Source organism: Mytilus galloprovincialis, chromosome 6 (genome assembly GCF_965363235.1).
Source record: "Mytilus galloprovincialis chromosome 6, xbMytGall1.hap1.1, whole genome shotgun sequence".
NCBI lineage: Eukaryota > Metazoa > Mollusca > Bivalvia > Mytilida > Mytilidae > Mytilus > Mytilus galloprovincialis.
Genome location: NC_134843.1, coordinates 73,023,114 through 73,039,412, shown reverse-complemented (window position 1 = coordinate 73,039,412; position 16,299 = coordinate 73,023,114). Strand labels below are relative to the sequence as shown.

The window sequence follows — 16,299 nt, the reverse complement described above, 5'->3', positions numbered from 1 at the left end:
TGCTTATTTGTCAAAACTATAATAAGCATATTTTATACCGATGGTCATTACCGATTTGTTATTACGATTGAATGGCAATATGTCGACTTTAAAAAATAAATTCCAAAAATTTCTTAATATACTGTTGTACAAGAAGCTACTGGAAAGTAACATAATTTATTTAAGTTGTCTTGTGAATATGGTGTTTTGCAATCATGTTACGATATTTGAGATCTCGAGCTTTTTAAAAACACCGTAGAAATAGCGGAATGGCCCAGACCTCGGCATCACTGTACGCAGCTATCTATAATACCATGTGAACGAAAATGTCACCCCAAGCCTACATGCAAAAATGTAATAAGCGATGAAAAATAACTATGGCATCAATATTTAAATTTTACGTAGTATTTGAAATATAGATATAATACATTGTTCATGTTACCATCATTGTTTTTTAGATAAAGTTTTTGTATTATAGAAGCTTTTATAATGTAATTTAAAAAAAGAATATACCTATATGGTCCAAATACTCATATGGTCCGGCCCGTTGATAACCAAACGAGTATTATACTCATATGGTCGGACCATACGCGTATGGTCATATATGAGTATACGCATATGGTCATGACCATACGCGTATGGTCCAAATACTCATATGGTCCGGAACATAGCCATACTTTCGTGAGCACACCAGCTCATTAATGCATGATTGAACTTTGCATAATTTGACTGGCGTATTAAATTGGTGGACGTTTCGTCCCCGAGTGTATCACCAGCTCGGTAGTCAACATTTCGGTGCTGACATGAATATCAATTATATGGTAATTTTTATAAATTTGCTGTTTACAAAATTATGAATTATTCGAAATTCTAAGGATTTTCTTATTCCAGGCATAGATTACCTTAGCCGTATTTGGCATAACTTTTTGGGAATGTTGGGTCCTCAATGCTCTTCAACTTTGTACTTGTTTAGCGTTATAACTATTTTGATGTGAGCGTCACTGATGAGTCTTGTGTAGACGAAACGCGCGTATTGAGTTTTAAATTATAAGTCTGGTGCCTTTGATAACTATTGACCAAAGCGATGTTTCCGCATCAATAATTTCTTAGGGAAATGTCGACTGTACATAATATCTGCCTCTTGATATGGTGTTTACCAAATTGACAATGTGCGAATGCCTTGAAGAATAAATTAATGCATTTCAATACTTCAATAAACTGAGGAGCTTGTAATGAAATGAATGGGCCTGCCTTTGACAATCTCCGAGATATATACAGATTGAATAACATAACCAGACATGTTGTGATCACTTGTTAAAAGTTCAATTAAATTCGATATCCAAGTTTAAAACCCTTTCCCCACCACCATGACCACATAGAACTTTGTTTTATATTCCCAATGATTGCAAAATGTCTGCCGGAGAATGTACAACACAGTCGTGTTTTGACTGCTTCATTTAGTAACTAAGTAAACATGTTGGGGAAGCAGAATCATACAATACTGAAAGCGTGTAAAGGTGATATATATATACAGCATAATATGAAAATCGACAATAACCGAGTTATGCCCCCACAATTACTCTTAAAGTCTTGAATTCCCAGTGAAGACATAAAAAAAAATTATATACAAAGATACAATTGATAGATACAAAGTATCAAAAAAAGTTTTGCAGTTCTTTTTAGGTTTGATCTTTCAGGTTTCTCCATATGAGGTGAATTTCTCGATTGTAAGCAAATATATGCTATAATGTTGTATAGTCTGTGTAATATTTCCTTGTTATATACTTGAACCATTATTCGACAGATGTTTTTTCAACATAACTCACGCTTAGAAAATGACAACCCAAAATGCTAATTCATTTTCGAATCCGACGCATAAATCTACGCCAGGGACGGCCTGTAGTGGTCGCGGGTACGGGGTTTTGTCCACATTCTAAGTCAAAAAGAAACATGGCCGTATATTTTTTATAACGGGACCCCTTATTCAGCTTATTAAACTGAGAAATAAAGTTTTGTTAGTATGTGTCCTTAGCTAGACTCTACGGATATTGTTGAACTTTGAATTTCGGACTCTAAATTTTGTGTTAGATTTTATATTTCATTTAACAACACTTAAAGTAAAGTAAAGTAAAGTAAAGTAAGTTTTATTTAAAGTCGGGTTGCATAATTACATTGTATATACATAATAACAAAGTACATGAGCTCTTAAGAGCTCTTTAACCGACTGATTTTAATAAACAAAACATACATGTAATAACATAAGATACACATACCGTGAACACAAATGTACAGACATCACATACATATATATTAATGCATAAATAGCGCATGCAGAATAAAAGCTAAGCAAGATATATTAAAACAAATGTCTAATATCAGCACATATATAGTAGTACATGGTATTTATATCAGAGTAGCACATGCAAACTTAAACACTATAAGCACAAACAAAAGACTGCATGCAGCTATAGCAAAGGTAATGCATAAACAAAAAAAATAAATGGCTAAATAAAAAATAAAAATAACTGCAAAAAGATAAAACATAAAAAAAAAACAAAACAAAAAAACAGCAGGCTTCGAGATCAAGTTATGGAGCAGCAAGTAAGTACATTATTTACAAGAACTGCATGTACATTTTTCTGAAAAACACCAGGTGGAGATAAAATTTTTGAACTGGCCAAAAGTTGATAAGCTCCTTGCCTCATTTGGCAAGGAGTTCCAGAGTTTTGCTGCCTCATAACTAAAGCTTTTCTTACCATACCTTGATGTTTTTGGCCGTGGTATATCTGCTATGCCTTTGTACCTGAAGTTATATTCTTTAATATTTACCAAATTATGTAGGAATTCTGGATTTGATTTATTAATTATTTTATACAGACAGACAGACAGAATATTATATTATAGTGTCACATACCAATACAGAACAATATCATACATCATAATATTAGTATAAAAATACAAATAAAAATTTACATCGAAGTTAAAATATCGGTATCCAGCCATGACTGACTTATGAGACACTTTTGCTTTAAAACTTATTCTAACATTCCTTACAAATGAATAAAAATAACCTTTTAAATAACATTAAAAATAACAAAAAAAACAACCTGTTATACACAATATTTTCTGCGATTAAACATAAAATATAAGGATTTTGCTAAAAAGGGTTGTATACAGTCATGTGACATCAGAAAAATAAATTTGTCGTCATGATTAAAATCGTAAAAATTTGGGTTAATAGCACTTGCTTTTAAAAATAGACCATATCGCAGATCTGAATAAAATTCACAATGCATTAAAAAATGTTTTTCGTCTTCTACACAATCAACTGTACAGTATTTACATTTTCTGTCATTAAGAAGAGTTTTTGGCTTGGTGTAACGACCTGTCTCTATAGCTAAAGGTAGAGACCCACTTCTAAAATTAGATAAAATACGTCTATGTTGTCTATCATTTACATTTTTGAGATATGAACTTGTTTCTAATTTTTATAAAGTCTATAAGTACGTAACTTGTTACCATTTGGTTCATTTCTATCTTGATACAATTTTTCAACCCATTCTTGTTTTTCAATTTCATACAATTTTGTTTTAATATCATACATTTTATGTCTGTTGGAATATTGGCTATCAATGATATCATATATACCAAGTTTATGAGCTATTGCAAAACATTTCTTGTCCCACGATCGAGAAATATTCATACCCCACATATGGACCTTGTGTGTAATTCTATATATGTCTCTAATGCCATATATATTCTTGTACAATGTCCTGAAAATCCCAGTTAATTAATCAGAAGACAATTAAAGTAAACATGTTCACAGTATCTGAAGGCAGTCAGTTAACTGAATGAAAGGATATATGGGCGTTTTTCAATAAAAGCGTAACTTTCAGACCTAAAAAAAATGGAAAATCAACTTGTCTAAAATTTAATTTCAAGAGTTATTTTGAATACCTCCATTATAGACCTGTTTGTAAACAGAAAGTGCAATCTTAAATATTCTTTAAAATGATATTATTTTCATAATTTGTGTACTGTTTCGTAGGGGACTTTTGTCCCCTACGAAACTTCTTCTAAACACACATATTTTTTGCAATTTTAAATGTTTCCTATAGACATTCCAGTTTGCTTACTTTAAATACTAGAAAACTATCATTTTTTTCTGAATTAGAAAACCATTTTTATCGTTAAAGATTAGACAGTACTTCACATATGAAGGTACAACTCATGTTACGTAGTGGACATTTTGATGCGTTACGTAGTGGACAAAACCGTTCGTAGTGGACAAAAAGTTTCGTAGTTGACATCGACCCTATTATATATTAATAAAAACACAATAAAAATTACATGAAACTTACCCTTGTTATCTGTTTTGCACGAATATGATTGAAAAAAGATTAAAAAAAAAAAAAAAAAAAAAAAGACTGCATGGTAGTGGTAGTGTCCACTACGAAACGTTTTTAATCCATACTTGTTTCGTAGGGGACCGTTTCGTAGGGGACGTATTCGCATGTTTTATTTTTTTTCCCCACAATCCCTATATTGCAATAGTAACAAGACTGATTGTATTCATCAATGCATTTATTAAGCTGTACACTGATATTTTTTTCATAATTTTAAAACCAGATACTGAAGGAGATTTGAACAGTTTCGTAGTGGACATTAACAAAAATACGGTATCACTCTGGTCCATTTGATGTGCTCAATTTTTCTTACCAACAATTTAATTGCCGTTATAAAAGCATCGCTTCTTTTGTAAGACCCTAATGTTTATATCTCTTGCAAACAAACATTACATTGATTTTATAAAACTGTTTATTGGCAAATTTTAATGACTTCGTTTCGTAGTGGACATTTTGTGAGGGACACACCTTCTGAAATTAAAAATCCTATATATATGATATTGAAAGCTGTTTATTAAAATATGTTGGCTCTGAACATACTTTTGAATTATTAAAGAACTTATGTAAATAAAAATAACATTGATTTCGTCATTTTTTTACGATATTTTAGAGTATGAATGTTGAACAGGCGGTCTAGGGACATGCCATTTTGGTTGTTTTGGACCATTCAGGAGTCAATATCTTTTCAATCCCTCTAAAAATAAACTGTTTCTTTGCTTAAAAATGTTAAATCTAATTCAATGTACTGACTGCACAAAAAATTATTTGCAAAGATCAAACATATTTTTTTTTAAGTGGCTGGGACAAGAAAATACGTTTTTATTGAAAAACGCCATTATCACATTATTAACAAAAATCGCTAAAATGAAGGAGATACCAAGAATTATAACTCAATACTTTGAGTTTCAGAGACATATGATATGTCTCTGATACTTTTAAATGAAAAGAACATAAATTTGAATAGTGAAAACATAATTGATTATACAGTGGCGGATCCAGCCAGTAAAAAGGGGGGGGTTCCCAACCCAGAGTAAAAGGGGGGGGGGATGTTACAACTATATGCTCCTATTCAAATGCATTGATCGGCCAAAAAAAGGGGGGTTCCAACCACCGGAAACCCCCCCCCCCCCCCCTGGATCCGCCACTGTTATAAAAGTGTATGGAGTGAGGATGTTCTTCATTTGTATAGTTTTTTATAGGCCATATTATTTATTTTTAAAAATAAATTTTATTTGATGACAATGAATTTATTTTAATATATAATTATCTTTTTATATAATTTCTTTATATATTTTCCGAAGGATTTGTATAATATACTATACAAATCCTTGATTTTCCCAAAGTTATCCTTTATAATTTTGCATCCCATAAATAACTTCTTTTTTTCCCCGGAGAATGTCCCTGTTAAGTTTTAATTTTACTTTTACATCGTTGCAAGGGAAGCAACTCCACAGATACAATGGAAACTAATAATGTTTTGAAAATTTGTCCACCAGAAGATTCAATGAAAGACTGCAAAACTGAAATAAAATGTCCGATTGTTAATTGTGATAAAGTTGTATTTTCATCAGGGAGTCTTCGTATGCATTTAACACGAAGCCATGGGATATCTGAGGTAATTCTTCGTCACCACACCCACCCGACAGCTACTGGACTGAGTGATGGAGATGACTGTACTAAAATACATGTTTTAGTTGTCTCAACACCAGATAAGGGCAAGAATATTCTTCATAATTATGAATCCTTGACTATTTTTTTGCTTTGACTTTTACTCCTTCCTTTCGTAGATGAAGTCGAAGAAATTGTATAACTATAAAAATTAAATTATACAAATTCCTGGGTAACATGAATGACCGAATAACACTGTTATTATCCGAAGAACACTTGTAATGACCGAATAACACTTGAAATTTTAATATTAACACATATTGGTGACTTTTCAACATTGTTTAGTAAATAATATTGTATTATAACTTCGGTCAAATAAAAAAGTATGTGTGGTTCCAGTTACATCTGAAAAAAAGTTAGGGTAGGTAGGTAGTTATTTTTTTTATTTTTTTTTTTTTTTACATTGATTCTATGGGAGCAACGTTCTGACTTCAACAGTACTTAATGAAAAATGACATTAAAATCTTTAGGGTAGGCTATTTTTAAGCCGAAAAAGTAGGGACGGTAGGGTTACTGGAACCACACATATATTTTTATTTGGCCTTATAAGTGTATTTAATAACTTAAAAATTCGTAAGGGTTCCACGGAACCCGGTGTCTCGCCTACTTTTTCTGTTAATCGCAGACTCAACAAAAATGAGGAAAAACATCAATAAAAATTTCCCTCACAATACTGTCTTTTGATTGAAAGAAGCTTCCAAGTTTGGTAAAAAAATCCAGGATAGTTTATGAATCTAATAAATGTTTTATAAACTTTAACTGCAGACTGTATGTAATGTTAACTGGAAGAAAAACTAAGTCCATTTATAAGTAAAATACGGAAAAAGTGAATTTTTTTTTTACAAAATTTACTTCTGAATAATATCTTATGATCAGAAATAAGCTTTTGTCTAAGTTTGGTAGAAATCCAGGATAGTTTAAGAACATTATAAAATTTTAAAAACTTAAACCACAAAGTCCATTTATAAGTAAAATACGGAAAAGTGGAAATTTATTTTTACAAAATTTTCTTCTTGATACTATCTTATGATCATAAACAAGCTTCTGTCCAAGTTTGGTACAAATCAAGGATAGTTTATGAAAGTTATTAAAATTTTAAAAACTTTAACCACAGAGTGAATGTAATGTTTCCTCGCAGAAAAAACTAAGTCCATTTATAAGTAAAATACGGAAAAGTGGAAATTTATTTTCACAACATTTTTTTCTTGATACTATCTTATGATCATAAACAAGCTTCTGTCCTAGTTTGGTACATATCAAGGATAGTTTATGAAAGTTATTAAAATTTTAAAAACTTTAACCACATAGTGATTGTAATGTTTCCTCGCAGAAAAACTAAGTCCATTTATAAGTAAAATACGGAAAAAATGGAATTTTATTTTTACAAAATTTACTTCTGGATACTTTCTTATGATCATAAACAAGCTTCTGTCCAAGTTTGGTAGAAATTCAGTATAGTTTAAGAAAGTTATTAAAATTTCAAAAACTTTAACCACAGAGTGAATATTTGTGGACGCCGCCGCCGCCGCCGCCGCCGCCGCCGCCGCCGCCGCCGACGCCGACGGAATGTAGGATCGCTTAGTCTCGCTTTTTCGACTAAAGTCGAAGGCTCGACAAAAATGATTTACAGCAATTAGATAAGTTCATAAAGATCGTTTTAAATATAGTGTCAACAAGTGTGTATGTCCAACATGGCGACCATGTCACATCAATTGGTCGCCATGCTGGATGTAAACACTATATTTATAAAGATCTTAATGAACTTCCCTGCTTATTATGTATCATTTTTAAGTTATAAAACCGTTAAAATATACTTATATCTAATAATCAATTTAAAAAAAGTTTCTAATACATGTATGTGCTAATATTAAAATTTCAAGTGTTTTTCGGTCATTACAAGTGTTCTTCGGATAATAACAGTGTTATTCATTCATTCAAGGTACCGAAAATTCCTACACTCTACAACACAGATTTTATCATAACAAAAAAAAAAAAACAAAGAAAGTCTGTATTATTTTTATGATACTAATCAGCTGATACTAATTGGTAATCATATACAATATGTAGACTTTTAGTTTTATATCTTTCTGTAATGAAATTTAAAGAAGAAGTAGAAGAGAGTTGTCCCATTGGCACTCTGACATACCACATACAATGTATGCATCTTAAAATTATGTTATGATAACAGAGATAAAATCTCATTTCTATAATCCAGACATTTATATTTTATATACATGTATATTTAGAAGGAAAAAAATATTCAAACAAGAATAAGAACAAGTCATGCACGATCACTTTCACTTCAGGTCTTTTTAAGAATTGCTATTAATGCAAAATTTCATATTTTGTCTGATTCTCACTATAGATTGTAGGAAATATATGTATCTAAATAATCTTTAGCTAATATATGATAGTTTTAAACCTGCGTTCTTCTGTATTAAGAATATTTTTCACATTTCTGTAAAAAGTGACTTTCATCATCTCCCTCTCCTGATTAACATAGATTGCAAAATCATTCATTTTAGAGTAAACTTAAAAGTAACTTTTTTTCCATGGCAAGATTGTATGCACTAAATTTTATTTAATACATACATGACAGAGATGATCTTTCTAGTATGTTCCTTAAATTAGCTTAAAACAATCAACTTGAGTGCATGTAGGGCCTAAAATAAAATATTATTTGTTTCCCCAATCCCGACCGACCCTGCAAAATTGGTGCTACTCATAAAATTTTATTGTCAAAACTAAGTCAAATATTATTTTATTCATTTTGGATTTTCAGGCTTGCAGGATCGTCCGATAAAGTTCAAGCTTTTTGGAAAAATAAAATTATTTTCCTACCTACCTACCCACACCTGGCTTGGCAGGATTGGGGAAACAAACAATATTTTAATTTAGGCCTAGTGAGTTACAGACTGACTTGGAGTTTTCTTGAACTAAATTTTACTGTGCATATTGTTATGTCCTCACTTTTCTACATTGGCTATAGGGAGAAGGTTGAGATTTCAGTCATAAACATGTGTAACCTTGCCACATTTTTGCATCTGTCCCAACTCAGGAGACTCTGGCCTTTGTTAGTCTTGTAAATATTTTTAATTTTGGTTTCTGGTGTATAACTTGGAGTTTAGTTTGGTGTTCATTATCACTAAACTAGCAGGCCCGTAGCCAGGAATTTCAAAGGGGGGGTATTTGGACCCACAAACTTGACTTTAAAAGTCACAATTCGAGCAGAACGTTGACTTTAACAGTGCTTATTTGTTTTTAAGGGGGGTTCATCCGAACCCCTCGAACCCCCCTGGCTACGGGTATGACTAGTATATATATATTTATTTAGGGGCCAGCTGAAGGACACCTCCGGGTGCGGAAAATTTTTCGCTGCAATAATTAAAGACCTATTGGTGACCTAATCCTGTTGTCTGTTCTATGGACGGGTTGTTGTCTTTTTGACACATTCCCCATTTCCATTCTCAATTTTTGTCTCGCCTTGACGGAGTAAAAAAACAAGACATAAGTACATGTATGCTGTTTCCGGCGACAGCGCCAGCATCAACAATGTATTAGTTTGTGATTAGGTCTAGTTTATGGTGAACCACAAGTGGTAGGTCAATGATATTTAATATGCAGTTTTATAAGCATTGGCATATCTCATTTCCATGGAGATAATTTGGCTCTGCCCCCTTAGTCATGGTCTATTGACTTTGAAAATGTTGCTTATTTTACATGTATTTGTTTGTGATTAGGTCAGTTCAAGGGGAACCACAAGTGGTAGGTCAATGATATTTGGTATGCAGTTGTATAAGCATTGGCATATCTCATTTCCATGGAGAAAAAATGGCTCTGTCCCCTTAGTCATGGTCTATTGACTTTGAAATTTTTTCTAAGTTATCATGTATTAGTTTGTGATTAGGTCAGTTCAAGGGGAACCATTAGTGGTAAGCCAATGTTAATTGGTATTCAGTTGTAAAAGCATTGGCACATCTCATTTCCATGGAGAATATTTGGCCTTGCCCCTCAGTCACAGTCTAATGACTTTGAAACTTATCCTAGTTTACATGTATTAGTTTGTGATTAGATCAGGTTAAGATGAACTGCTAATGTTAAGTCAATGTTACTTGATATGCAAATTTATTGGCATTTGCAAGTATCGTTTCCATGGAGATTACATGTATATAGCCCCAACCCCTCTTCATGGTTCATTGTCTTTGAAACTTTTACATAGTTTACAAGTTAATGTTGGTATTTAGGTTTGGGAACGACTTATAATAAATCAATATTATTTGGTATGCAGTTTTATTAGCATTGGCACATCTCATTTACATGGAGATTGTTTAGCCATGTAATTCAGTCATGGTTCATTAAATTTGAATGTTTGCTATGTTGTATAAGATGTTAAAGTATTGCTATTTTGATTTCAACATTTGCATAAACAAAATTACAAAGAGGCGAGACATATCTCTGTGATAACAGTTTATATATGATAATATCTGAACATCTTTTTGAGCCATATACTTTTTTAAATATATTTGTACAATGTACATGTATATTTGAAAGGAACATTATATACCAAAAAGTTAGAAGTGTTCCTGAATATACATGTATGTATCAATACATGGAGAATGATAGCAAAATACATATATATACATATATTTAAATGAGTGGTATTTATATTTCTCTAATATTCAACATAATGCTACATGTACATGTATATAAAAATTTCATCTGCCAATCTGTCAAAGGCTTTTAACATGTTAAAAAATACAAGTTAAATTATTTTTTATAGAAGAATTTTAAAGATACATCATAGTTAATAGTATTATTTATTTTTCAGTCAGAGAGTGATGATGCATTGAAACGAAGAATTAAAGTTGATCCTAAAGTTTACAAAGAATATCATTGTCCACGGAATGATTGCCTTTATAACATAAACTCAGAGAGGCATTTTACAAATATGGCGGGATTAAAGCAGGTATTAAATCAAATTTGAATATATAATCTGTCTCAAACACGTGATAAGTGCAGACTAAGGTCTTTTAAATCAATAAAGTACTAAGTGTACTAACATGAACTGATTATGTAAGTGCAAAATGTAATACTATGGATTTATAATTAATCAATTAAAAGAAATGAATCCACCGAAAAAGAGTTGTATAATGGTTGCTTACGACATACATGTACCTTTCAGCCTGGATAAAAATTAACAATAAGTTATTGTGCCTTTTTTATGTCAAGAATCATGTCTATAGACTGGTAGATGCAGATGTTTTCAAATATATTCCTAAATCATTATAAAATTTGATGTCTTTACATTTTATTCTCAACTCTTGATTTATTTATAGCTTAGTTTATGATGTGAACTCTTGTCCATCATTTTGGGATATATATGTAGACTTAATTATATTTGTTTTTGATGGCTGTTTTATTTCATACATTTGCATATTCTTTAATTTCATTGACAGCATTTTCTGAAAGTTCATGCAGAGAAAAAGTTTAAATGCAGTAAATGTGGTTATGGCTTTGGTATGGAGAAAGACAAGAAAAGACATGAGAGCCATTGTGGAATGAAATTTACATGTACTTCATGTCAGTGTACATATGTATCTGTTGAGGCACTCCGAACACATTGCAATAGAACACAACATCAAATACCTGAAATGTATACTAAAAGGTAATGATTCAGGGGTGTAGGTCTTCTCTTTGATTTGAAGATACAAATGTATATAAATAATTTTTAGCATAATTTTGTTTTTTTGCCTCTGATAACACACGTCAATATTTCTTCACTTCAATCTAATTTTGCCTCCCTTCACATTTATACCATGGGATGATTTAGATTTCAAAAGCGTATTTAAGGTGGTACTGAACACTTTCATTAAAATTGATTTGGCTCATTCAATTTTCATGAAATTTTGTCAAAGTATTTACTTTGACCCTTTAACAAAAGTATAAAAATTTCAAAAATTTTGAACCAACCGTTTTGTCAGAAAAATTACACTGGTTATATAGCAATTTGACAACCACCAATTTTGATCACTGAGAAGCTTAATATTCCTTTTACAACACAACATACTTAAAACGTTTAGCTAACTTTACACAGTTATCTCCCTGTAGTGTTAGGTACCACCTTAACCTTGTAACATTTTCAACCTGGTCATTGGTTTTCTCATCATACTTACCTTGTATATCATATATTATGGATTTTTGTTATTTAGAGAATTTTGTTTTGATAGCAGATCTTTTTATTCACAACTTTAATTGCCTCTGAATGATTTAGAGTCTGGTATTAGACACCTGACAATAGTTAAACACTGAATCTTGACCTCTTGATGTTTTTTGGTTATTTTTGTTGTTGTGTGATGTTTCTTTGATGGATACCCTATATCCCCTCTTAATCATATTAGGCAAGACAACCTACACAAAAAGTATACTTTTAATAACAGTAGTGGTTGGCTCTTTAAAAAATTAAGTGTCCAGCTCCAACAATTTCTTCTTAATACCTTGAATGTCCAATGAAATTTTTTCTAACTTTTTTCAGTAGTCCAAATCGAAAACTTACTGTAATTCTGTATAAAGCTTTTAATATATGAGCATGTTTTACTAAGTGTGTGATGCAGTTCCAGATTTTTCAGTCTTAAACTTCCTGTTTATTTAGTACTGGAATATATTCTAACATATAATGTTAATTGGACAAGCTAGTCTGGCCCCTGTGATTCGGTTCGATGAAGGAAATTTTACTTCCTCAAAATAATACCAAAATCAATATGTCATATTTGAAAGATTCAGCTGCTAATGTCTTGAATGTGGTAGCTTTACCTAGTAAACAGAATTAACTTATGTGGCTCATAGTTCATGTACCAATGTTTTTCATGCAACTTTGATTTAAGGATGATTTGTGCTAATACTAACTTTCAGCCATCTTCCTTTGTAGGGAAAAAGTGGACAAAAAGAAAGCAAAAGATAAGAACAATAATAAAACAAAGTCTACTAATTGTGTAAAAGATGGAATCTCATATCAAAATAACATGAGAATACCTGTAATATTGCTGCCAGTGCCTGTTACTATGATGAATCAGATGACCAATCAAAAAAATTCAACACCAACACAGGCAAATATCAGTATGAATAAAACTCAAGAATCAGTGCATTTATTAGACCATGATTACCTTCTAAACTCCAGTTCAGACTCAAATAAACAAAATCAAACAAAGAAAGATACTGAAAGTCAAAGTTGGAATGTTATAAACAATGTAGGCAAATATAATTTAGTTCCTATGTTAAGTTCTGAAATGAAAACCGTTTCAGAACCATGGAAAGAGATAGCGATAAAAAGTAAGGATACAACAACGAATATAGCACAAACACAGACATTGGGTAACTGTATTTTGACTCAGGCCATGACAAGTGCAAATATTCCAGTTGAAAGCTCATCAGTTGGTACACAAATCTCACCAAAAGAGAAAAGTGCAGAAACACAAACAGGAAAGACTCCAAAATCTAAAAGAGGAAAGACTTCTCATAAAAGTTCTCCTCAGGAGCGAATAAATAGTCGGAAGAAATTATACGATAAATCTGCAATAGATTTGTCAACCCACAAGACTTCTAAGAATAAGGGAAGACAATCTAAGAAAGAATCTCTTGTTAATCCAACTAGTAGCACCAACATTTCAGACAATATCCAATTTTCAAATACTGGACTTTCATCAAGTGAATATATATCATATAATCCCAGTAACACAGCTTGTTCGTCAGTGCAGACATTAAACCAGAATGATATGGTATCAACTGGTTCACAGTTTTCTGATGTTCAAGGTAACCAGGTTGAGAATTCTTATTCTTCCCAAAATGGAGAAAGAATTTCAATGTCTACATCAATTAGTGATTTTGATTTTATGCAGACAATTGGTGTACAGACGTATTCTAGTGATTTCCAAGACTTTTTGCTGGCCCAAAATGATTCTGCTTGTCATATGGATATTGGGACAAGTTCTATCGGTATCAATACAGAAAAGTTACAAGTAAATAAATGTGTTGGTAATGACCCTTCTTTTTCCATTGATTCACATGTGCAAACTGTAGATTTTGACTTCTTAGCAAATTCACCGGATCCTCCACCATCTACAGAAGCTATACATACTCAGACACAGACCGTTGACCTTGATCTTGAATCTATCGAATCTCTTGTTTCAAGTATACAAACACAAACATTTCATTCAGATGAATCATTAACTGATGTGCAGACTCAGACAAAGAATAGTTTATCTGTTGATACCCAGACGTTTTCTGAAACTTTAGATAATAATACATTTTTGTCGTCCAGTATGGAAACTCAGACAGCAAACAGTTTATCTGTTGACACCCAGACTTTTTCCGAAACTTTAGATAATAATACATTTTTGTCGTCCAGTATGGAAACTCAGACTACGATTAGTTTATCTGTTGATACCCAGACTTTATCGGAAACTTTAGATAGGAATACATACTTTTCTTCCTGTATGGAAACTCAAACAACGAATAGTTCATCTGTCAATACCCAGACATTATCGGAAACTTTAGATAGGAATACAGACTTTTCTTCCTGTATGGAAACTCAAACAACGAATAGTTTATCTGTCAATACCCAGACATTATCGGAAACTTTAGATAGGAATACATACTTTTCTTCCTGTATGGAAACTCAAACAACGAATAGTTTATCTGTCAATACCCAGACATTATCAGAAACTTTAGACTGTAATACATTTGTGTCATCCAGTATGGAAACTCAAACTTATGATGAATTTATTGAACTTTTATCGTCAGGTACACAAACACTTAACTATGGATTCTTTCAAGATGCACCTTTATCTCTGATTGACATTGAAACTCAAACAGGAATAGACAAAAATCCTCCATTAAGTTTTGGGACACAAACTTCAGTCGTTCAAAAAGAAACTGAATCTAAAGGTACAAATATAGCGTTCGATTTTGAAATAGATAAAGGTTCTCGTTTCTGTCATGATAGTTCAACAAGCATGGAAGGTGATGGAAACACTGATAATGGAAATAATAATTATCAAAGTGAGCAAATGGAATTTCTTGTTTCTGAGGTTCTTGAAATGATACCTGTTGCTTCAGGAAGATCACATATAGACTCCCAATCTTCAGCAATCCAAGTGGATAGTGTAGATATTTATACTGAAGGCAAGTCTGGAATAAATCTTGAAAATATGGACAACCATACTCAAACAAATTTAAATTTCAACAGTAACACTGATAGTCATACACAGACAGCCTTGGGACTAGATACTAGTAATATTGAAACCCAAACACAAAGTTTGCAGGAGTTGACTAGTTCTGAAACTCAAACTGTTCTTCAGAGAGGAGGTCTGAACATTGATTTTACAGATTCACATACTCAAACAACTTGGAAAGAACTGGATGAATTACTAGCAGAACTTGATCGTTGAATGTGTATTGAAACATTATTGTGGGGTATTTCTAAGTGATAATGCAACTGCACAAGTTTAAAATTATCATTATCTGTGGGTTTGGGTTTTTTTTGTTTTTTTTTTTTTGGGGGGGGGGGGGGGGTGCTATTAAGCTTATATGTTAATATTTATATGCATTCATATTCTTAGATGACCAGTTATTGATAAACAAACAAGGCAAAAAAGTTCAATCTCTTCTGGCAAATGATAATTCTGCTGAAGTCAAATATATTTATTATATTGAAATCTATAATTAGAGGTGATATTCAAATTATTAAAAAATCACAATAAAAATTGTTTTCATTTTTGTTGAGCCTTCAACTTTACTCGAAAAAGCCAGACATAGCGATCCTACATTCCGTCGTCGGCAGCAGCATCCACAAATATTCACTCTGTGGTTAAAGTTTTGAAATTTTACTTTCTTCAACTTTCCTGGATTTCTCCCAAATTTGGACAGAAGCTTATTTATGATCATAAGATATTATCCAGTGGTAAATTTTGTAAAAAAAAAAATCCCTTTTTATACGACCGCAAAAATTAAAAATTTTTGTCGTCCGAATACTTTTAGTTTTCGCACTGTAACTTTAGTAAAAATGAATAGAAATCTATGAAATTTTAACACAAGGTTTATGACCACAAAAGGAAGGTTGGGATTGATTTTGGGAGTTTTGGTCCCAACATTTTAGGAATTAGGGGCCAAAAAGGGCCAAAATAAGCATGTTCTTGGTTTTCGCACTATAACTTTAGTTTAAGTAAATAAAAATCTATGAAATTTGACACAA

The 16,299-nt window shown here is 31.9% G+C and overlaps 1 protein-coding gene across 1 annotated transcript; it reads left to right on the top strand.

Annotated features, from left to right (window-relative positions):
* The first annotated feature begins 5,811 nt into the window (after positions 1-5,811).
* Positions 5,812-15,821, top strand: LOC143080269 (uncharacterized). The gene is made up of 4 exons (XM_076256009.1): positions 5,812-6,000; positions 10,882-11,019; positions 11,510-11,718; positions 12,979-15,821. Exons 1-4 carry the CDS (start codon positions 5,845-5,847, stop codon positions 15,494-15,496), a joined length of 3,021 nt encoding a protein of 1,006 aa, XP_076112124.1. The 5' UTR covers positions 5,812-5,844; the 3' UTR covers positions 15,497-15,821.
* Positions 15,822-16,299: the final 478 nt, after the last annotated feature.